Here is a 26,035-nt window from a genome sequence, read left to right on the forward strand (position 1 = left end):
CTCTGAAAATGGAGGAAGGGGCTATAAACCAAGGAACTTGGGTACAACTGGAAGTTGGAAGAGGCAAGAAAACAGCCCCTAAACAGAGCCTGCAGAAAGGAACTAGGCCTGCCAATGCCTAGATTTTAGCCCAATGGAATCCGCAGCAGAATTCTGACCTGCAGAACTTGTAAGATTCATTCTATTTGTGCATTACCATTAAATACAAAGCAGGTGTAAAAACTCTGAAGTTCATCCCAGATTCTTTTACTGCTTTCTCCTAAAATCACCCTGTTATAAAAGCACACCTTTTAGATAATTTCAGAATGTTAATACTAATTCAAGGAAAATAATTCCTTCATTTTCAGCAGAGCTGAGGGCAATCAAAGTCCTACAGGCTTCCCAGCTCTTTCTTGGGATGCTTAGCAGTCTGGAGCAATGTGTATCTCAGTGGGATGTTAGTAAAGACACAAATCAACAGGATAGTCAATTTAGGTAGCCAATCGTATTAACTTCAGCAATGACTGAATGGATAACCTTAAAGTTAGAGTCATTTCTCCCATCAAGGAAAATGTCAATTTTCATGCAGCTCAGGGCTTATACTGTGTTCAAAAGTCAGCTACCACATTCAAAGCAAAAGTTTCAGTTCAGTTACTTAGATATCAACACCATTCCCCCAAATTATTTAATTCTCAGTGTGATCCTAGAAAGAATCCTGGTATGTTGTCTGACATATGTTATTAAATTAACTGAATTTAACCTTTCTTCTCATGATATCTTCTTGCTATAATCCTACCCTCAATGCATCAAAACCCAAGCAACTGTGGCAACTGAAACTAAAAAATTAACAATTACAAAAAGTTATTTTTCAAGTACCGGTAGAACAGATAAGATGAAATGATCTATTATGTGCCCAAATATAAGGAAAGATGTGTGTACATCATCTAGGCAAAAGAACTAGATTATATCTAATAAGCTCTGTCTTCTACACTTCATTTGATGGTTTTCATAAAAATCTTGATTCATGATAAGCATTTAATAAAATTTACTGTATATGAGTCAATCAGTCAATGGGTATTTCTCTTCACAATTTGGTAAAATGAGGGAAAGCAAGTGACACAGGATGCCTAAAAGAACAGAAATCTAAAAGTCTAGATTTAAATAATTTGGGTTTAAGTTTCTCACATAAAATAAAGTCTGGTTGGTCCCAAGTTGTTTCAGAACCCAGCATCTCATTTTTTACCTGTCATTTTTTTGATTTCTGAGGCCCTCCCTTCCAGATAGATCCATAGGTTACAGAAGCTCCAGGCATCAAGTGCTTTCACAATGATATAAATGCAGAACAGGATGGCACATTCACATCAAACTCCTCTCTTACGGACGAGGAAAATCTTTCCCAGAGCCTCCCAAGACTCCCTCTGTTCCTTTGGTGAGAATGACTCAAATAATCATCCCTGCTGACAAGAGGCTAAGACAGCCAGTATTAGGCGCCTTTATCCTCTATGATGGGCTGTGTGCACCAGAAGGGCGTGTTGTTGAAATGCATCTTTGGTTTTTAGTTGTTTAGGAATAAACAGAACAACAAAGAGAAGAGGTTGCCATGCAACTGTGATTTACATACAATAGGAAGTCATAAATTCATCAATTCACTGAAGAAGGGCAGGCCAACAGAAAGTGTGCCATGAAGGTAACAACTTCAGATTTTACTGTTATATAGAATAGGTAGCCAGAGACCTTCAACTGGAAGAGTCACAGATGGACACTGGCAGTAAAGTCCCTCCAGGAGGGCTGAGTAGTGGTTACTAGGGGTGATGAGGCACATTTACCTTCTCTGGTAAATGAAACTGGCAGCAGTGAATGAAGTGCTACGGGTACTGAATCTTGTGGCAAGTCTTCTACAATTTAGAAACATATTCATCTTGTTCTTTTAAGTTATGAGACAGGTAAACAGCATGAAATTTTGTTAAACTAAAAGGAGGGTCTGCCAAACTAGATGGAGAGAAAGACAATTGCGGTTTTGTTGCAATTTTAGTGGAAGTCCATTTCAAATAGGTAGAAGCTGGGTGGGAAAGGGAGAGTTTTCATTTTCAAAGGGGATGAAATTTGGTATTACAAATTGTAAACATTGCAAACAGAAAAACATCCATCCTTTATGCTTAATATATAACAGTAAAAAAAATTAAGATAACTCTAGAAAGTCTAGCTATTCTTAAAGTCCTATGTGAGCAATGACATCTTAACATGAATTTGTACAGCTATGTCTCATAGAGTAATGTATGGGTGGACAATAAACCACATACATAATGGTGGGACAGTGGTTCCATAAATTATACTGACGAGTGACTTTGTAGTCATTTTGGTTTATATAATTTTGTGCCATGCTTACACACCAACAGAAGCAGCTAATGACCCATTTATCAGAACATATTTTCATCAGTAAGAACACAAGACTGGAAATCCAAGATGATGGACTAGAAGGGGGCTGCATTCCTTGTCACTCCATAACTCGGGTTTCAAGCAGAGGATATTTGTTTCTTGGTGAGGCAGTTTTTGCTGCTTATCGATCCCCTGCTGTTTACCCTATTTGTCTACTGTGATCACCTGCAGTCTGCCAGCATAACGACGCCTTTTTTGAATGCAGACTGCTCACTGTCAGGCACCTATCATCCGCCATTTGCCTGCCTCTGGCCGATCCATCGCCTGCCTTACACCTATCCATCACCCAGCCCAGACTCTAAAAGCTGGCAGGGCCTGGAACAACATATTTCAAGCTCTGAAAGAACATGGTTGCCAACCAAGAATCTTATACCCAGCAAAACTAACCTTCAGATTTGAAGATGAAATAAAATCCTTCCATGATAAACAAAAGTTAAAAGAATTTACAGATAGAAAGCCTGCACTACAGAATATTCTCAACAAAATATTCCATGAGGAGGAAATGAAAAACAACAATGTAGGTAAGCAAAAGGAGGAACTATCTTAAAGGAAAAACCATTCAAAGGAGAAACCAAGTCAAGTTAAAAACCAAAAATAAGCCCAAAGGACTGGAAATACAAATCATATCTCAATAATAACCCTTAACGTTAATGGCCTAAACTCATCAATCAAAAGACATAGACTGGCAGAATGGATTAAAAAGAAAGACCCAACAATACTCATCTCATAGAAAAAGACATCCACAGACTAAAGGTGAAAAGAATGGGAAAGAAACTTACCATGGCACATGGACTCAGTAAGAAAGTGGGGATTTCCATCCTTATTTCAGATAAAGTGGACTTCTTCAAGCCAAAGTTAGTCAGAAGGGATAAAGAAGGACATTTCATACTGCTTAAGGGAATCACAAATCAGGAAGACATAACGATCGTAAATATTTATGCCTCAAACAATGGTGCATCCCTGTACATCCAACAAATCCTTCTCAATTCCAGGAATCAAACAGACCACAACACAATAATTCTGGGTGACTTTAACACACCACTGTCACCACTGGATAGATCTTCCAAACAAAAACTAAACAAAGAAGCCACAGAACTCAAAAACTTAGATTTAACAGACATATATGGAATATTCCATCCATCAACAAGCAAATTCACTTTCTTCTCAGCAGCACATGGAACCTTCTCAAAAAATAGACCATATGTTATGCCACAAAGCAACCCTTAGTAAATACAAAAAAAAAAAAATAGAGATACTGCCTTGTCTTCTATCAGATCATAATGGAATGAAATTATAAATCAATGACAAAATAAAAGACAGAAATTACTCCAACAGCTGGAGACTAAATAATATGCTATTGAATGAAGCATGGATAACAGAAAACATCAGGGAGGAGATAAAAAAAATCCTTCGAAGTAAATGAGAATGACGATAAAACATATCAAAATCTGTGGAACACTATGAAAGCAGTACTAAGAGGAAAATTCATTGCATGGAGCGCATTCAACGAAAGAATAAAAAGTCAACAACTAAATGACTTAACATTACAGCTCAAAGCCCTAGAAAAAGAGAACAGAACAACACCAAAAGTAGTAGAAGACAGGAAATAATTAAAATCAGAGCTGAAATCAATGAAATTGAAATAAAAGAAACAATTCAAAAAATTGACAGAACAAAAAGTTGGTTCTTTGAAAAAGTAAACAAAATAGATAAACCCTTAGCCATACTAACAGAGAAGGAGAGTGAAAACTCAAATCACTAATATTCATGATGGAAAAGGAAATATCATGAGAGACACCATTGAAATACAAAACATAATGAGAAGCTACTTTCAAAATCTATATTCCAACAAAATAGAAAATACTGAAGACATTGACAAATTTCTAGAGACATATGATCCTCCCAAATTGAACCAGAAGAACATACACAATTTAAACAGATCAATATCAAGCAATGAAATAGAAGAAGGAATCAAAAGTCTACCAACCAAGAAAAGCCCAGGACCAGACGGATTCTCGGTAGAGTTCTACAAGACCTTCAAAGAAGAACTCATTCCAATACTTCTCAAAGTATTCCAGAAAATAGAAAATGAGGGAACCCTATCAAACTCATTCTATGAAGCTAATATCACCCTCATACCCAAACAAGACAAAGTCACATCAAGGAAAGAAAATTTAAGACCAATATCCTTGATGAATATACATGCAAAAATCCTTAACAAAATCCTGGCAAACCGTATCCAAAAACATGTTAAGAAGATAGTGCACCACAATTAAGTGGGGTTCATCCCGGGAATGCAGGGTTGGTTCAACATCCGTAAATCAATAAATGTAATCCATTATGTCAACAGACTTAAGATAAGCATCATGGTTATTTCAATTGACACAGAAAAAGCATTCAACAAAATACAACATCCCTTCATGCTCAAAACACTAGAAAAAATAGGAATAATAGGAACATACTTCAACATTGTAAAGGCTATTTATGCTAAGCCCATGGCCAACATCATTCTTAATGAAACTGAAAGCATACCCTTTAAAAACTGGAACAAGACAGGGATGCCCTCTTTTACCACTTCTATTCAGCATCATCCTTGAAATACTAGGCAGAGCAATTAGACAGACTAAAGAAATTAAAGGGATATGAATAGGAAAAGAGGAACTCAAGCTGTCACTATTTTCTGATGACATGATTCTCTAATTTAGAGGATCCAAAAAACTCCTTCAGAAAAATTCTAGAGCTTATAAATGAATTCAGTAAAATAGCAGGATATAAAATCAACACACATAAATCGGAAGCATTTATATACATAAGCGATGAAATATCTGAAAGGGAAATGAGGAAAAGAACTCCATTAGCAATAGCCTCAAAAAAATAAAATACTTGGAAATCAATCTAACCAAAGAGGTGAAAGATCTCTACAATGAAAAGTATAAAACATTGAAGAAAGAAATTGAGGAAGACCATGGAACATGGAAAGATCTCCCATGTTCTTAAATAGGCAGAATTAATATCAAAATGGCCATACTTCCAAAGGTGCTACACAGATTTAATACAATTCCAATTAAAATCCCTATGACATTTCTCATAGAAACAGAAAAAGCAATCATGAAATTCATCTGGAAGAACAAAAGACCCAGAATAGCCGAAGCAATCCTGGGCAGGAAGAGTGATGGAAGAGGTATCACTATACCAGACCTTAAACTCTACTATAGGGCAATAGTAACAAAAATGACATGGTATTGGCACCAAAACAGACAGGTAGACCAATGGTACAGGATATAAGATATGGAGACATACCCACATAAGTACAATCACCTCATACTAGACAAAAGTGCCAAAAACTTACAATGGAGAAAAGATAGCCTGTTCAACAAAAGGTGCTGGGAAAACTGGAAATCCATATGCAGTAAAATGAAATTAAACCCCTATCTCTCACCCTGTACAAAACTCAACTCAAAATGGATCAAGGATCTAGGAATTAGACCTGAGACCCTTCATCAAATAGAAGAAAAAGTAGGCCCGAATCTCTTATCACACTGGCTTAGGACCAGACTTCCTTAACAAGACCCCCACAGCCCAAGAAATAAAAGCAATCAATAAATAAGATAGATTCAAACTAAAAAGTTTTTTCTCAGCACAGGAAACAATCAATAATGTGAAAAGAGAGCCTACAGAGTGGGAGAAAATCTTTTCCACGCAAACTTCAGACAGGGCACTCATCTCCAAAGTTTATAAAGAACTTAAAAAACTTTAAACCCTAAATACAAAGAACCCAATCAATAAATGGGCTAAGGAAATGGACACACTTCACAGAAGAAGATACACAGGTGAACAACAAATATATGAAAAAGTGCTCGTCATCCCTCGTAATTAGAGAAATGCAAATTAAAACCACCCTAAGATTTCATCTAACTCCAATTAGAATAGCTATTATCAAGAACACAAGCAATAATAAATGTTGGTGTGCATGTGGGGAAAAAGCACACTCATATATTGCTAGTGGAGTTGCAAATTGGTGCAGCCACTCTGAAAAGCAGTATGGAGAGTCCTCAGAAAACTTGGAATGGACCCACCATTTGACCTAGCTATCCCACTCCTCAGTTTATGCCTGAAGGACTTAAAATCAGCATACTACAGTGATGCAGCTCAATTCACAATGGCTAGAATGTAAAGCCAACCTGATGCCCTTCAATTGACGAATGGTAAAGAAACTGTGGTATATATATACACAATGGAATATTACTCAGCCATAAAGAAGAATAACATAATGGCATTTGCTGGCAAATAGATGAAGTTGGAAAATATCATGCTAAGTGAAATAGGACAAGCCCAAAAAACGGAAGGCCGAATATTTTCTCTGATAAGTGCATGACAAAATATAATGGGGGGGGGGGGTGCTGGGGGAAGAAAAGAATAAAGGAACTTTGGATGGTATACAGGAAAATGGGGTGGGAGGGGGTGGAAAATGGAAAGATAGTAGAATGAAACAGACAGTATTACCCTATGTATATGTATGATTACATGAAAGGTGTGAATCTACATTGTGTACAACCACAGAAATGAAAAGTCGTACCCCATTTGTGTACAATGAATCAAAATGTGTCTGTAAAAATAAAAAAGATTTTAATTAAAAAAGAACACAAGACTGTACTTCACTAACGTTTGTAAATGCATTCAAGAAACTCAGATAAAACTGAAAATCTGAACACTTACATCATTGTTTTCCTAACCCACACATAATCCTTGTACTGCAGCACTGTCAGGTTTAATAGCACTATGTGTTGTGCTGTGTTTCTACAGTGTGTTGATCAGGTATACAACAGATTATGTATACATCATCTTTACAAAGAAAAATGCATATAAAAATACCAAAGGCATTTAAAATAAAATTCTAGTCATTTTAATTAGTAATTTTGACTAAAAAAAAAATCCTTTAACATTTTGGCAGTTTATATTCTGGGACAATGAATTTATGAACTGCTTCCTACCCAGTTTCAATTACCTTGTACAAGTAAACCCCCACAAAACTTCTGTATCCACACATGGTCACTGCGCATCCTATAAAGTGAGAGTGGATAAAAAGCACTCACGGGAAGCCAAGCTATTCCTGAAGACTTCTCTTCGGTTTCATTCAGAACAATCTAGATACATCACAATTTATAATATTTCTACATTTCAATAATATATTGCAGCTTCAGAATCCCAGAATTTAACTTAATTTGAAATCATGAGGTTGGGTCAGGAAAATGTTTAGTTTAGTACATGACTTACCCAGTTTTAAAGTCATTATCTTTGTAATTCACTCTTATTTTATGCTTTCTAAAAGCCTTGGACTGTTCTGACACTCCAGTGTGATTAATTAATGATCCAGAGAAACCAAGAAGCCATGAGTTGGATGGGCACAAATGGCACACTAATTTCCTGGTACAAAATCACCAGGCAAAGGACATTCGTGACACTTTTCAGTTTAATGCTTCATTTCACGAGTTATTACTAAGTGGTCATAAAGTAACGATCCACATGCACTCCACTAGAGGCAAAATCTATAGGATTTTTTTTTTTACTTAAAATCTAGTTTTGTAAATCTTAACAAAGTCTAAATAGTAATTCATCAAAAATTCCTTATAACTTAACCTAATCTAAATACAATGATTTCTTTCCTTGCCTATTACATAAATCTGTTACTTTGATTCCTTAGGTTTCAATTCCACTCACTCACCTATCTTCCAGTCTGGCACTACAGGTGTAATATTATTTCCATTTATAAATCAACTAAATAGACCAAATAATTATATTCTAGACATCTGGTAAATAAACATGTACTTGGAAAAAATTATGAATAGCAATCTTAAGTACCCCCTAAAATCATACCAAATTGTCATCAGGCTAGGTCTCATACAGTTGTGAAGAAAGATAAAATCACACCAAATTGTCAATGGCCTAAGTTTCACATAGCCTCAAGCAGGATATAGCTAACCACCAAGATGCACCCACTCTCTCTTTTCTCCAACTTTATTTACCTCCTTAACTCTCATTTGCATTCATGCAAATTTTGTTTGCTGCCTACACTTATGTCTCTCTTAATTATGTTTGTGCTTACTTGGTTTAAAGGTGCTAAAATCCTTTTTTCTCCAATCCAACATCTCTTGTCATTAATAGTTTCCATTTTCATGAAATCCTATCAAGTCTACAAATAGATAAGAACCCACGAGGTGTAAGACACTCTAGAGACTTTATAACTCATGTGGAAAAACTAAGTAGGCAAGTGGAAAAGTTAAGAATGAAATGCTTAAACGGGAAATGAATAATTTTTCTCTTATCTTGAAGGAGGAAAAGTTTGCAATAATAAAAATGACTATCCTAAACAATGAAAATGGACAACAGGTAGAAAAAGATTATTTGCAACATGCCAAAGACAAAAATCTATTATTCTTACTCAGAACCTGTATAATCCCAGAGAATTAAGATCAACATTTCACATAGAAAAAAGTCCAGCCTCACTTATAATAAAATAAATCAGTATAAAACTACACTGAAATACCCTTCCTATCCAAGTATAACTTTGGAAAGACCATGGATTTCATAGCACTAACATATGGTGAGAGCATTAAAAAAAAAAAGAAAACAGTCTTATATAGTGCTGGTTCAAGTACACATTGCTTCAATTCCTATGGGTAGAATTTGGATGATATTTCTCATACCCTAGGATCTAGCTTTGACTCTTCATTTTTCTTTCTTTCTTTTTTTTGGTGGGGGGTGTTGGGGATTGATCTCAGGGGCACTTGAACATTGAGCCACATCCCCAGTCTTATTTTGTATTTTAATTTAGAGACACGGTCTCACTTTTGCTGAGGCTGCCTTTAAACCCATGTCCTCCTGTCTCAGCCTCCCAAGACACTGAGATTACAGGCATGTGATGCTGTGCCATGCCCAGCTAGATTTAATTCTTATTGATAGATTCAGTCTGATGTGAAAGATTTCATAGACAAAGAGAATCACTGTGACCCTACTAGTAATTGTTAAAGATTGAAAACAAGTAAGGAGGACAAGTTAAAATACTGTGTATCCCTTCAAAGAAACTTTGGGCAGCCATTTAAGGATGAGTCAATTAGAGATGTACTGACAGAATAATCGCTAAGATATATTACTAAATATTAAATAAAAGGTGAACACTAGTGTGTATGTTTGTTTCATTCATTTTTGTAAAACAAACAAGTTGGGTTTAGCAGAAGAATCTGCTTGTATATGTGTGGAATATCTCTGAAAACAACTGGTTAACGAGTGCTGCGGAGAGGGAAGCAGAGTGACTGCAAGACAGGGATCACCCAGAACTTACCTTCCATCTGTGACTCTTCTGTACTTTGTACCTGTTGTTTTAATCTGTGTGTATTACATAACACACGAAAGAGTCGCATACGGAAAAGTAAATTTCACTGTGGTGCATGCCTGTATCCCAGTGGCTCAGAAGGCTGAGCAGGAGGATCTGGAGTTGAAAGTTAACCCCAGCAACACTGACGTGCTAAGCAACACAGTGAGACCCTGCCTCTAAATAAAATACAAAAAAGGGCTGGGGATGGCTCAGTGGTTGAGTGCTCCTGAGTTCAATCCCTGGTACCAAAAAAAAAAAAAAAAAAAAAAAAAAAAAAATTAAATCTTTCCTGTGTCTTGATTCTGGAGACAGACACCTAGTTTCAAAATTATTTCCATCCTGTAGTATCTATGTGCAACAAGGCAAGTTATTTAACATTCTAAAATTGCATTTTCTTTAACAATGATATTGTGTTATAACATGCAGTCATGATTTTTCAGTAAGATAAGGCACCTAAAGTCCCTGGCACACAATCACATGTAACAAATTATCAGACTCTTCTATACGTTTCTTCCCCCAAACTTAAACCTACACTGAATTGACTCATGTTTTTTAAAAACTGATTTAAGACAGACAAAGACAAAGGAGTATAAACTATTCATTCATAAAGAGAGAAATTCTTAAAACTTTTAGTGGATAGTTTACTTCAGCATGACCCAAACATGGGAATCTACAGGTTTTTTGTTTATGTGGCTTTATAATATATGATCCTCAATAAATTAAATGTGGATGGGGGGGGGCCTATGGGGATGGGAGGGAGGCAAGAATGGAGGAAGGAGGGACTGTATAGAGGAAAAAGGGGGTGGGGGGAAGAAAAAAGAATAACAATGAATCAAACACCATTACCCTATGTAAATGTATGATTACACAAATGGTATGCCTCTACTTCATGTACAGAGAAACAAGTTGTACCCCATTTGTTTACAATAAAAAATAAATGTAGACTAGACAATAGCCTATTAAAACAGGATATATGAAATTGAAAGAGAACATTTAATGGTTCCTAGACCCTGCCTAAACATGCTTGGTGAGATTAATTTTAGAATAGAAGATAAATTTTCTATAAATTTGAGTCAAATTCATACCTATCTGGAGAATGTCAGTTTTAAATATACTGTTATATTAAATGTTGACAGAACTTTTGAACCTTTGCCATTATATCTATCCAAAACTCATTGATCTTTCATATGTAGACTTATTTTACCAGATGATCTCTACTCTAATTTGCTTTCTTAGAAACTACAAAGCCCAACTACACTGTATAATATAAATACAAAGATTTGAAGAGAAGGTAGTGAGGTAGTGAGCTGTCCGATGGGGAGCAAGAGCCAGAGGCAGCCCTGTGATCTGGGCTATCCCAGTCTGGAGTAGCATCTCTGTCTGCCTGAGCTGCAAGTGAGGAGGAAAAGAATGTCTTATATCAAACACCATGAAGTCTCACTGCTCCTAACAAATCTTAGTAAATTTTCTTAAGAAATGTATCTGTACTTGCTAATTCATATTTTGGATGATTTCCAGAGAATAGCTATTTTATCAGAATTTCACTAGGAGCAGTCTCTGGAGTTTCTCCTGCTATCATACTGGAAGTCCTTCTCAGGTCTTCTTTTCTGTCTGAGAAATTTTCTTGGGTTATATTTTAACTATTATTTTTGTAACATTTAAGTTTACATCATTTTGACTGTACTCTTTAGGGTCTCAGTAACAGGCTAAGTATCCCTTATTCAAAATGCTTGACATCAAAAGTATTTCCCCTTTTGAATTTTATAATATTTGCATATACATAACAAGTTACCCTGGGGACAGGGTCCAAGTGTCTAAACATGCAATTCATTTTTATTTCATATATACCTTATATACATATCCTGAAGGTAAATTTATACACTATTTTAAAATAATTTTGTGCCTCTGACAGTGACCCATCCCAAGAGGTCAAGGGTGGAATATTTCCCTTGTGGTGTGTCAAAGTTCAAAGAGTTTGGGACTTTGGCTGGGCATAGTGGCACACACCTGTAACTCTCGTGGCTATGGAGGCTGAGGCAGGAAGACTACAAGTTCAAAGACACACTCGTCAACTTAGTGAGACCCTGTCTTAAAATAAAAAACAAAAAGCTGGGATGTGGCTCAGTGGTTAAGTGCCCCTCGGTTCAAACCCTAGTACCAAAAAAAAAAAAAGTTTTGGGCTGGGGAGATAGCTCAGTTGGTAGAGTGCTTGCCTTGCAAACACAAAGCCCTGGGTTCGATCCCCAGCACCGCAAAAAAAAAAAAAAAAAAAAAAATCAGTCCTGAAATAGACTTCGAAGCATTTCAAATTTCAGATTTTCAGATTAGGGATGCTCAACCTCATATATATGTTAGATTTTTAACCATTTTCCACTTTAATTACTTCCCCGGGATATATTTATTCTCTTCTTTCTTGTTTTCCAGCAATGAAATATTAAATCTTATTTCACTCTACCTCTTCTTGGGTACCTCATAATTTATTCTTTATTTCTAATATGATTTTCTTTTTGTTCTTTTTTTTTTTCAATTCAACTGATTCCCATTACATATCTTGTTTTCACATCCATTACTGTTTTTATATTTCTCAAAGTGTCTTTGTCCATAACCTCAAATGTATGCTTAATAATATTTAATTCAGTCTATTGTGCTATAGTATTATTTTTTTTTCCAGTTCTGTCCTCTATTTAGAAGCTTCATATATGGATACAAAAGTCTTTTATGTCTATGGTTTCTTTTGTGCGTTTACCTTTTCGGGTGGAGGGGTGAAGGGGAAGTTGCTTCTTGGTTCTCTTTTATCTTGCAGGAGCCTTAATTTCCTTCATTCCTTGTTTCCTCCACTGCCCCACTTCTAAGGGGAGCTGCCTCTTCTTCAACAGATCCGATTCTCCTGCTTCCTGGAGGCTGCCTCTGGCCCCGCTCTCTCTCAAATCATTTTCCTTTACCTTGTGCTGCTGTGAACTACTTTGCCAGACTTGTGCTCAGGCATTTTGGTATTAAGTATTAGACTTTCTCTTTCTAGGGATGGTTTGCTTATATTTCTGAGTAGTTCATGCCTCTCTACTCTAAAGCCTTCTCTCTCCACTCTTAGTACCCACAGTGAGAAGGCAAAGGTGGGAGGATAGAAGGAAATCCTGGAGAATTTATTTCTCTACTTATAATAATTGGGAAGTTATGGTAATTTTCTCTGTCTCCCAGCTATGCTGAAGAGATGGGTGGTATTTGGTTTACTTCTGCTTGTTGACTTGATAACTGGTTTTGAAAGAGTGAAGAAAATCAAGTAACTGACATGAATTACCAAAAACTTTTTGTAAGAAAGATTTTTAAGGAGTTCATCTCTTTTTATTGGACACACAACTGTGACTTTTCCATTTTCTTCTTCATTTTTAGTCAGTGCTGTCAGATTCTGTCAGTTGTATTTTTCTGTCTGACTTGCTGATTTCATACACAACACTGGCATGATGTTATTCTTAATATCCTGCTACTATATTTCATGTACAATTAAGAGTGGTAAATAAGACATCATCATTTTGCTGCTGGCAATATGTGCCTTCTCTTTTCTTTCTTCATCAGTCTTTTCAGAAACATGACAGTTTTTAAAATACTTGATACACATTTTCCGTTAAAATGTGATGGCTATGCTCCCTCTCCACACTCACTGAGGATCAGTGTGACACTATGTGAGTTCTGAGGTCAGGTCATAAAGAGTCTCACAGTTTTCTACTCGTTTTCTGGGATTGCTATTCTAAGGGAAGCCAATTATGAAACCTGATTACCCTGACATTATTATCCTGGAAAAGTGGCAAAGAGAAAGACTAAATTACAAGCATGAAGGCAATTAAAACACAAATACACTTAGTACATCAACCACAAACCCTCTCACTGGTTTATCCTGAGGTCAATGCCTCTCCTTGACCTTTGAAATTATACGTCATTTCAAAATTCTGAAAGACGGTTTAAAGCGTGTTACATAAGGAACAGAAATAAATATAATAGATAAGGCTGTACAGTGGATGCTTCATAACTGCATTAAATAATGTATTTATGGTCTGTTCCCTACCCCAACTTCTCATTAAGAAAGGGGGCAATTTAACATCCAATGCTAAAATATTCCTACTTTTCCAATGCACAAGAAACATTGTATTCCTACCCATTTAAAGTAAACATCTCTAAGAGCCTTAATATTATAATATACAAGTACAATAACAAAAACAAAACAAAACAACAAACTATGAATTAGGGATTAGGGCAGTTCAGAAAATAGCAGCACCTACAATAATGCTTGGAACCAATAGATGCTCCATTAATATTTATTACATGAATGTACATGAGTCAGCTGATTTCAAATATCTTATCAGCACAGACCAGTTTTGGCCTAAATCATAAGCATGACACACAATAAAAAGTTACCAAACTATTTTTTATATCCTTCCAAATGTTGTTCCTCAGAAACTATAGTCACTCCCTTGAAAATAGTTTATTTCCTCTTTCAGAGTAAGATATTTCAAACCCAGTCAATAAATGGGCAAAGTAATTGAACAGCACTTCACAGAAGAGGAAATACAAATGGTCAAAAAATACATAAAAATCGTTTAACACCTCTAGCAATAGAGAAATGCAAATTACAAATACACTGAGATTTCATCTCATTCCAGTAAGAATGGCAATTATCAAGAATACAAGTAACAATAAATGTTGGCACAGATGTTGGGAAAAGGTGCACTCATACATTGCTGGTGGGACTGCAAATTAGTGCAATCACTCTGGAAAGCAGTATAAAGATTCCTCAAAAAACTAGGAATGGAACCATTTGACCCAGTTATAGCACTACAAATCCAAAGGACTTAAAATCAGCATACTACAGTGACACAGACACATCAATGTTTATAGCAGATCAATTCACAAAAGCTAAGGAGCCAACCTAGGTGTCCTTCAGCAGAGGAAGAAAATGTGGTATATATACACAATGGAGTATTACTCAGCCATAAAGAAGAATGACTATGACAATTGCCAATAAATGGATGGATTTAGAGACTATCATGCTAAGTGAAATAATCCAGTCCCCAAAAGTCAAAGGTTGAATGTTTTCTCTGATATGTGGATGCTAACCCACAATAAAGGGGGATGAGGAAAGAAGAACCGAAGTTCAGTAGAATAGACAATGGGGAATGAAGGGAAGGGAGAGGGGAGAAGAAAAGGAAAGACAGTGGAATGAATATGACATTTTCCTATGTACCTATATGCAAACTTTGGTGAATTCCACCATCATGTACATCCACAAGAATGGGGTCCTAACTAGAATAAGATACATTCCATGCTTATTTAATTATATTAAAATGGATTCCATGTCATGTGTAACTAAAAAGAATAAATAAAATATTAAAAATAAACCCAAATAATATGTGTAAAAAAAAAAAGTAAGACATTTCAAAAAGTGGTAAGAGTCATCTGTCATAACAGATTCATTAAAGGAAAAGGAAACTGGATTATTTTTATCCTAGTAAGCAAAAAATGCAAATGGCTTTAATAGTGAGTTTACCTTACTAAGTTATAGGTTTAGAGTGGGTATATCACATGTATAATGAATGCACCACTTAAAATAATGTGTGAATAACCTACCAAATCCAGGAACACTTTTGAGACTGGCTTTGAGGCAAATTTTCTCCAATCTGAGGTAGCTGTATCTTATCAGACAATTCCACAGGAACATCCAGTCCATTCTTGTTCGGTGGTTCATAATAATAACACTTCTTTCTCCAGGTACAAATGCATCACCTGTTATAACCACTTTTACACCAAACATGGTCTCCAACAATGCCTAAGAAAAAGAAATATAGATATGCAGAGCAATTTAAAATTATGATTTTTCCATAGATAAGTTTTATCATGTCCAATAAATATACCTTATGATTTCTAATAGAGTGTTTAACATGATTCTTGCTTCTGTAATAAATGGGCGGGTTAGGATTGGGGGTAGGGTTTAAATCTAGAAGAATGAGAATATGAAGTACTATTTCTAAGTACTACTAATTTAAATTTCTACTAGTTTCCTAGGAGGAAAAAAGCTAACTGTCCTTGAAATCTTCAAGATATATATTAAGTTAAAAGAAAAAGAACGCAAAAAAAACAAAAGACAGATTCCATTCTACTGTGTAATTTCTTAAGGATACAAATAGATAAAATTATTATATATTTCTAGGAAGAAATGTTAAAAAATCTTAACTCTGGGTACAGGGCTGAAGAAACAGAAAATTAAACTGTTCATTTTGTATTTTTCTGTACAATGACCTTCTTTTAACCAGAAATACATCTGTTTAATTTTCACAATACATAAAGAATAAAATAACTGTGTGTCTACAAAAATGCTGCAGCCCTGGCAATCTGCAATAGCTCCTGCAAACAGTAGACATGCAAATATTTGCTGAATTTGTTCAAAAATATACATGAAATATTTAAAAGAAAAGTATATTACAGATGAGTTCTTTAAAGTAAATAACAGATAAGGAAACTTGATTATTGATTTTAATCTTTTTTTTTCATTTTTTTGAGATGGGGTCTTAATATGTTTTCTAGATTTATCTCTGAATTCTGGGCTCAAGTGATCCTCCCACCTTAGCCTCCCCAGTAGCCACAAGTACTGATGTGTGTGTGCACCATGTCCAGCTCAAGTTTTTATTAAAATTTCAAATTATTTACATGTTATAAATGTAAATGATGTTAAGAAATCTGAGAAAGTTTTTCCAAGGCAGATAAAGATAAAAATCAGAAGTTCACATAGGCAAATATCATAATGACCTTTTCAAAAGTACAGCAAGTAAGCAAACTGTGGTATAGTTACACAATGGAAAACAAAACAAAAATAAATGAAGATGGGTACAGTGGTGATCACCTGTAATCCTAGCTACTTGGGAGGCTGAGGCAAAAAGATTGCAATTTCAGGTCAGCCTGGGTAACTTAACTAGACTCTGTCTCAAAATAAAATTAAATAAAACAAAATAAAACCAGGCTAGGGATGTAGCTCAGTGGTAGAGACCTTGCCCAGGAAGAAAAAACAGAAAGACAGACAATAAACATGGAAGACACAAATATGCTGAAAAAAGCAAAACAAACAACAAAAAAATCATACACAATAAATATCTATACAAAAGACTTCATAAAAGAGCAGGATTTTTAAAGGCAAATACATAGATGGTAAAAATTATAAAGAATAATAAGAAAACAAATATTTCAAAAGTCATTTTAGTGGCTACTTCTACCAAAAAAGAAGTACATTTTAAATGGAAGGCCAGGTAAACTGCTGGAGAGCAGGCAATGTTCTCTATTTCTTGACCTGGTTGATAGGTTAAAATTACTTAACATTAACATGTGCAATTGTGTTTTATTAACTTTCCAGTATGTTTGTAATATTTCACAATAAAAAATACTTTGCCACATAACAAAATAAGACTTCAAAAGAGAATGAACAGGATCAAGAAAAAAACAGGCTCAAATAATATTAGCCAAATAAATATACTAGAAAAATAAAAAGAAGTTAGAAATGTTTTACGTCCCTATGGTTCTAAGAGTTAGAATGACAGCATCCTCAGAGAGAAAACGAGGTCATTTGTGCTAATGGAACTTCAGATACCCACAGAAGCCTGGTCACGTTACTTTCCCAGGGCTGAGATTCATTCTAGGGCACACATATTTTACCTGGCACCTATCATCCCCTAGAAGGACAGCCTCAAACAGGTTGACTTCTTTGAGGTTGAAGATATGTGAGTATGTACACAGTTGAATGCCTGTTGTTTCTCATCAAATTTCAAGTCTCCCTAATAGCTCAAATAATTATCACCTTTACTCCAGAAAGTCTCCAGGAATTTAAGTCACTATATGGAAGACTTCATGATGGAGAAGAATATGGCAGGATCCTCTAGGCTTCAGCCCACAGCAAGAAAGATTTTTTTTTCTTCTTGTCAGTATAAAGGACCATCAACTTCCAAAACATGTCACTGAATTGCAGGCCTTGGCCCACAGGTTATGTGTGAAGTCACTATGCAAGGTTAATTTGGTCCAATTCTATTCTACTTTCCAAATATGATATACTTTTCAGGTTTTGCAAAGAACTAAAATGCAAAATGTCCTTTGCTTAATTGGTAGAAAGAGGAAGTTAACTATAAATTAACCTTATTAAATTCTGTATTGCACTACTGACAAGAAATAAATATCTTAAGCCTACATACCCCAAAACTCAACTCTAACTCCTTATGCACAATTTCTAACATAAGCTTCTCACAGATCCCAAACCATCTTTTGTTTTCATTATGAGAACTTTCAAAATAAAAAACCTGAGACTATTTGTCCAAGAGTGTCTCAGATGGCATTCCTTTACTTGACACCCAGCACTTGATCAGAATATGACTAAAAGTTATATATAGCCTTTTAGGAAGCTTGGATCTCAAGCTCATATTAATCACTTTTAATACTAGACAAGACATATCTAGTTAGTATTATTTACAGCTCCTTGCAAAGGCAGAATAACAAATATACAACACAGAATTAAAGTTGTAATGTTTACAAAGAACTCCAGAATTCAAATAATCCAGATTAAAAGACTGAGAAAAAGCAAAGTAATCTCAACTTTTCTCATCTTTGTTTTATTTCTAATGTAGATTTCTCCTAGCATTACAAATATAGAAGCAATTTCTGAGGACCTTTTATGTACTTACTACCTCCAAATGTATGAAAACACAGAGACGCAATAACCCTCATAATCAAGAGAATAAGTTTGCCATCATGATCCTTGCTGTCATTCATCATTCCAAAGGATCTTTAGTCTGAGGTAATTACAATTCCGCAGTGCTATACTTCTTATCTCCAAGTCTGCTTTGCTTTTCAGACTCAGCTAAGGCCCAGCTAGCTGAATCCCTAGCTATTTAAGGTCTTGCAATTCCAAGTCACTCTTCAAATATGAAGCAGCCACTTTCTGAACAGTGTAGACATAAATCATATTCAGCAACCTGTTTTTATTGAACATTTGTTTTGTTCTAGTGGTGAAATTCGATCAGAAGGCTGTAAAGAGACCTGCGCCCTGCAGAAAGTTGGAAAATGACCTCTAAATTCCTTATTCATGATTTATGGTAAAAGAACAAAACAAGTAATTTTCATAGTCCCAGGTAATGAGCTAAGACCCAGAATTTTGAGAAGTAAAACTTCTCTGGGCACAAGCAGAATTTGACCCTGACAGTATTGAGTATGTTAAGGAGAACTGTTCAAAAATGAAATGAACAAAGATATGTATTCTCTATTATAGAAATGTACAAAGAAAAACTGAATAGTCACTTTGTAGACTGACCTGGAGGGGCTTTTACAGACAAAGGGGAGTTGGATTAGGTGATCTCTAAGTCTCATCTAACTCTAAGACTCTAGAAGGTTTTACTATTATACCTCATTTAATACAGAAAATGTGCTCTTTAGAAACAGGAAAAAAATTGTCAACAAAATCATTTCAACATATAAGAGAAGCTTATGAAAGAGAAGATCATTTTTTAATTATTTCTGTGAAGCAGTAAGTGTGTATTTTATTTTTAGTGGAAAATTATTTTTAAAAGTTTGGGATTGTTTTAAGAAAATATACCTATATGGGAGAAAAAACTGCAATTTAGGTTAAATTCATTCTGAATAAAAAATGTGCTTAAAAATAAAAACTCCTTTAACACCTTGTAAAAGTATGAAATAAAAGGTGATAATAGATACCCTTGGCAGTTTTTCTCTATTTTTTTAAAAGAGATATTCACTAATTTAAAACTGGAACATCAATTTATCTGTATCCTAGCTTTAAGGGATTTAACTTTTAAAATTTCTTAACTAAAAGACTCTCTCTGCCTGATACACTGTGTCAGTCAACTAAACAGCTGGGTAAAAAAAGTTTTTCAAATACATACCAATTTTTCCACCCTGGCACTAGGGATTGAACCCAAGGTCACTTTACCACTGAGTCACATCCCCAGCCCTTTATTTTGAGATGGGGTCTTAGTAAGTTGCTTCAGGTCTCACTTAATTGCTGAGACTGGCCTTGAACTGTGACCCCCCTGACTCTGTCTCCCTAGTCACTGGGATTATTGGCATGTGCCACAGCACCCAGCAAAATATGTACCAATTTAATAGTACAGTGGTAGTTGAATGCTACCTATATATTAAGTTCTCAACTCAGCTAGTAAGAGAAAGTTAGGAATATCTCAATGTATGATCAAAAATCTCACAGAAAGCTGCCTCATAAGAATTTAGTCTGCTACAGTTCAGTCCAGTTCAGCCAGTGTCTTCCCATTGTTGGACCAGACTACTATTTCTCCAGCTGACTATCAGAAGAAGTGACTGGTTTGCAGGCTGTTCTACCTTTGGCTGGGCATGGTGCCTCATTCCTGTAATCCCAGAAACTTGGGGGACTGAGGCAGGAAGATCCAAGTTCAAGGCCAACCTCAATAACTTAATGAGACTCTGTCTTAAATTAAAAAATAAAGAAGGCTAGGGAAATAGCTCAGAGGCAGTGACTCTGAGCTCAATCCCCAATACCAAATAATAATAATAATAATAATAATAATAATAATAATAATAAATATCTATCTTTAATAATAATAATACACAGCTGAGAAACACATGTCCCATGTCATCTCTCATGAAATAGGGAACATTCCCTCTCTTCTCTGTTCACTTTTCCCTTAGCCATCTTGGTGTATGTAATTAAAATTATATATACACATGATGTAATTCTGCTGTGATAGTAATGCTATAAGAAGTAAAAGCAGAAGCAGCTATTGTAAAGTGTCTAGCAAAAACAAAACAAAACAAACAAAACCCCAGCATTTAATTGTTTTAATTGTGCACATGGCTGCCCAGAAAAAAAGACATCTCCCAGACTGTATTACAGCTTTTAGCTGTTCTCACTAATGTAGTAATCAAAGGAGATATGTACAACTTGCTATGTATAAGGTATGTTGTTCCCTCATCTAGAAGGAAGGTACTTGCTCTTAGGTTCTTCCCCTCCCTACTTCCTGCAGAGGAAGTGGCAAAGTGGCAAAGAAGTGGCAGTGACCTAGGCTCAACCATACAGAAGAGAACATTATATCAGGCTGAAGGCCAGTTAGGTGAAATAACAAGAAGGAATTTGAATCCTTGGACATCAGGAAGCAGAGTTACCTATTTCACCTGGACCTACCAGTGTATATAATCCAACTTTACAGCAAGCAAGCAAGCAAGCTGGAAAGTGGGAAGCTAGCAAGGGAGCAAGGATGCAAGGAAGACCAAACAATGAGGCAAATACAGCACGGAAGTCTGTGAGATGCAGCTGAAACACTGCTGAGAGAGAAAATGTGTATCTTTAAAGTTGACATTAGAAAAGGGAAACAAGTATACCAATGGCTTAAGCTTCCACTTTAGGAAAGCTAAAATTAAATTAAAAAACAAATTAAACTCAAAGAAAGAAGAAAATAATAAACACCAGAAATCAATGAAATAACAAAAACAATACAAAAAAAAATAAAGCCCAAGTTGGTTCTTTGAGAAGTTACTAGAGTTGACAAATTCCTGTAAGTATGATTAAGAAAAAAAAAAGGAATTATCAATACCAGAAATGAATATAACTATACATCCTACAGATACTAAAAGGAAAATATAATACTAAAAACTAACTAAAATGAACAAAGTCCTGACTAAATTGTATAAAACAAGAAGCAGAAGATCTGATTAGGCCAACATCTACTAAGGAAAGTAAATTCAATACCGAAATTCTTTCTACAAAGAAAATCATTTAGCCAGTAATTCAATGAGACATGGGGGGTGGGGAGTGGGGCGGGGAGAAAACTAATCTTACACAAACCCTTTCAAAAACAGGAGGAGTGACACTGCACTGCTCATATCATGAAATCAGCGTAACTCTCATACCAACTTGAAATTTTATCCATTCATCTAATAAATACTTATTAATATGTGCCAAGTTCCAGGTAATTCAACAACCTGTCTTTGGTTTCTTTAGCAAAAGAGAAACCTTTCTGTGACTACTTCTTATAAACTTCTCTCGTCCACTCTAAGTGAACCATTCGACTACTTACACTAATTTACTAGTTATCAGTTTCTCAGATGCTTTTTCCTCAAATCAAGTATTCCCTAGCTTGAAAGAATTTAAAATTTTCTTCTTTTGAAACCCATGAGATATCATGAACTTCTAACACTTCAGGCTGCTAAGACCCCATGTGATTCTTACCAGTCCCTAAAAGTTTTCTATCACATAAAGCTCTAAAATCAGAAAACTGGATTTAATCTCAGCTCTACTTAAATAATTTGCTTACACATGTGACCTTGGGCAAATAATTTAACTCCTCAAAGTTCCTAATTCCTCCTCTGTAAAATGGGGATAATGGCAGCACCTGAATCAAAGCCTTCTTTAAGCACTTGGCATATCTGCCACATAGCAATCAACAGCCCTGGATTTTTACTTTGATTTTTTTCCTGTTAACAAAACCTTCTAATACTCTTCTTTATATTTGAGTTAAATATACAGCCACACTATGGTTATTTATTATCTACCAGCATACTAGCATTCCTATCTTGTTCTTGCAGGACAGACAAATTTAAGTATAGAAAATGGGAAGAGAGGGAAGAGGGAGGAGAGACAGAACCTCTTACAGTTTAGCAGAATCACAATCCATAAAACAGATATATGAATAAAAAATTTAAAAGATAAATAACTTTGTAACAAGGGATGAGTGTACTTTATAACATTATTCACCACAGAATTCATCTTTAAAACATGAAGAGTACACTGTAAATGATTTATTAACATTCAATTTACAGGAAATTCTCTTACTTACTCCAACAACCAACCGCTGTTTCTGGAAATATTTCCCAATCAACCTCCACCTGAGGGGTCTATAGCATTAGTATAACTTTCCTTTCTACAAACATCACATGGGCAGACAGTCTGCCTGCAGCCTGGGGGGAAATAGGCAACTAAATTAAAAGGAAAAAAAAAAAAGTAAAAAAGATCATTCCCCTTCTTGTTTTCTTTTCCAGGTGTTATACCCAGGCCTTTCTACCATGACAGATGGATTAACTCAGCAACATTAAGTTCCAGCTGTTGCTCAGGAAAAACAAGGAACAGAACACTGAATATACTAGGGAAAAGCAGCTCACACCTCACTGAATTTGGGGAAAAGGTTCTGCTAATTAGCAGCTACAGGAAGAATTAAAGCTACTTCCCAGTCCCAGAGGAGCAAGAAGTGTGAACTAAAATCCCACATAAAGTCATCAGCTCAGCATCAGAGAAAGATGTGCTCAGAGCAGTGCGTGACCTTCCTGAGTACCCATGTGTTCTGAGATTCTACTGAACATCTGTATGCATGGCTACCTTACAAATGTTGTTAACCTAGTTTGATAGATAAGAAATCACCTTACTCCTAAATTTTGTGTATTCCTGATTCTGCTATTATTGGGAAGAAGAGAATTAATCAGATCAATATCACAAATTTGAAAAAGTTTGGCATATGAATGTTAATTTTTATTATTTTATGAAATACAAGGTAGAATGCAAAATGAAACAAACATAGAAATTTCTCCATCCATACCTTTAAGATTTGTGCATTCCACTATGTGTAAAGTATACTTCGATGATGGAAAATAAGAAAACTAATAAAGAATATGGAAAAAAGCTCTTAATTTTTTATGTGGTTCTAAATTACGTGTTGCATTTTAAGGACATAAAATAATTTTATTCTCTCCAATTTTTATATTTTCCCTTTTAAAGTCTAACATGTCTCACATAATATGAAGGACTTATGTTTCTTCTACAACTCAACACTGACTCTAATAATATAAAATTAATAGGTTGGCCACTCTAAGTAGATAGCCTCCTTTCTTGATGTGTAACTTACCACAGGTAGGGTGAGCCAGGTGGCCACAAGGCGGTTGTTGATCCAGCGATACCAAGATGGGTTTACAAACATCAAGGGTAAAAAGGGACCCAGCATGAAAATGCTTCCAAAAAAACTTCCCCAAAACAGAACAAGTATAAAGTAAATCCCTTTCCATGACACCATGATTCTGAAAGACATAAAAAAAAAAAAAGGGGGATATTTTGTTACTATACATTTAACTGCTCAAATTCTATATCAGCATGATGCACATAATAATATTTTATTACAGGGCTACTGAGAGGTTCTGATAAGGGATATAAGAGCCTGAATTTCATGGTGGCGACCCTCCAACACATTCTACATGTCTAACAAACCACCAGTACTTTAGGAATTGATACTCTCAACAGAGTAAATGCCTGATTTCCAGAACAAAGTTGTCTAGCTAAGAAGCCTTTTTTATGGATTAGTACTGGACATAAAGTGGTATACACAAAATCTTAAAATATTCCAGAGATTCCTACCCAGAAGTAGAAATAATGAACAAAGAAGTGCAGAATAACTTCCTAAGGTCAGGAAACCTAAAAGCAATGGCAGCTTAACAGAGTGCAATAATTTTTTTTTTTTTTTAAATCTAGTATATTCCTTTTTTACATTAGATTCTATAAACAACATCTTTGGACACTGGGTATTAAACTGGATCTTTATGAGCTGTCAGAGTAAAGAGAAGTCAAGATTCTTCACTGGCTTCATTAAACTATTTGCCAAAGGATTACTTTAGGGGATATTCATAAACAGAACATAATGTGGATATTATAAAACGAATGGTAAGAAACACAATTTAAAATGAAAAATCAAACAGCTGATTTTATAATCTAAACTACATAAGGGAAAAATATTTTTTGCTAAAGGATAATAAAATTGTCAGAAATATTAGAGCTCTGAAAACAGCAATGGCCTCAAAATTCATTATGTTTAAAAGGTATTTCAGAAATCAAGACTTCAGAAATTTTTAAAAAGATTCACAATAGGAAACAAATAAAATTTCAAATGTCGTGGTGCTTTTTAAAAATGTCAAATAACAAAACAGGTCAAATCCCCTTACCAACACAGAATCAAGTTTATCTGGGTTCCAAGTACATTTTTAAATCTCTATCAATACCTGACAGTGTGTATATAAAATACTTCAAAGTACAAACAGAACAAATATCTACTAAGAGACGCTTTTATAACCTCCAGATCTGAACTTTTCAGAAGTGGGGTGAGGGAGTAATGATGGAGAAAAAGACCACAGGGAAGGCCAAACGACTTCGGCTCACCCACGGCTTGAGGAGGTCTATGTTCTGGTACATGCTACCATATTTCTGGAGCCTCAGGTCTTTTCCTGGCACTAAAAGATACCATAAACAGCTTCTCCCCAGTCTTCAATTTAACTTAATCCCTTTTTATGGGAAGGAAAAAAACAAATCTTTTAAATTCAGTATTCTCAACTCGTCCTCCCCTCAAAAACAACCATAATCATAATCATAATCATAATCATAATCCTGCAATGCTCCTACAGTTTGAAAACCCTCTACCTTTTTCTATCTGCTGTTTTGTTCCTGCCAATCAGCCAAAAGCAGGCTCTGTGTCTAACATTGGCCCCTCCCCCACTGCAGCAACACTTCACACTGTGTCCCTACAAGACTGCTTCCCTATCAAAGAAAGGTTCTGGTATGCTTCTTCCTCACTTACCAATTTGATTTGATGTGACTAAAAAAACAATTCATAGTTAAAGGAACTAGCTATCTACTGAAATCTTCATTGTATAGTGATAAAGCTGCAGCCCGAGAGAATATGACTCACCTAAATCCACAGTTAGTAACAACCAATCTTTTCTGCCTATTGCTTCTTCAACTACCTCATGTTATTGCCCTCCTAAGAAGCCAAGATTTCCAGATTCATGTTAATCTTTAAGCATTTTGGGGCGGGGGGGCAGGGGTGGAGGGTACTGGGGCTTGAACTCGGGGACACAACCACTGAGCCACATCCCCAGCCCTATTTTGTATTTTATTTAGAGACAAGATCTCACTGAGTTGTTAGTGCCTTGCTTTTGCTGAGTCTGGCCTTGAACTGGAGATTCTCTTGCCTCAGTCTCCTAAACTGCTGGAATTATAGGCATGCACCACTTGGCCCAGCATTAGCATGTATTTAAATGAGACTTAAACAGATGTAAAGGGATGTGTCATTGAATATCCTGGGATTATTCAGACCAAATCTAATCTAAAATTACTTCTTCATCCTACTTCTATTTCTTTCCCAAACTTTCAATCATTTGTTCATTTTCAAAGATTCATACAGGGATTCCTACTATGCACCAGGCACTATG

General features: G+C 35.5%; 1 protein-coding gene across 6 annotated transcripts in view; it reads right to left on the reverse strand.

The window, feature by feature from the left end:
• Positions 1 to 26,035, reverse strand: part of LCLAT1 (lysocardiolipin acyltransferase 1) — a 191,366-nt gene that overhangs the window by 80,527 nt on the left and 84,804 nt on the right. For 5 of the 6 annotated variants that reach the window (XM_079109975.1, XM_079109976.1, XM_079109977.1 and 2 more), the window contains 2 exons: positions 23,689 to 23,857; positions 15,404 to 15,602 (listed from right to left, as the gene is read on the reverse strand). In XM_079109975.1, coding sequence (XP_078966101.1) covers positions 15,404 to 15,602; positions 23,689 to 23,853 — 364 coding nt within the window. In that variant the 5' untranslated portion in view covers positions 23,854 to 23,857. Of the gene's footprint in view, positions 1 to 12,533; positions 13,576 to 15,403; positions 15,603 to 23,688; positions 23,858 to 26,035 lie in introns of those variants that run through there. The other variant, XM_079109980.1, reaches the window with a different exon arrangement.

The sequence above is a fragment of the Sciurus vulgaris genome (genome assembly GCF_902686455.1).
Source record: "Sciurus vulgaris genome assembly, chromosome: 14".
NCBI lineage: Eukaryota > Metazoa > Chordata > Mammalia > Rodentia > Sciuridae > Sciurus > Sciurus vulgaris.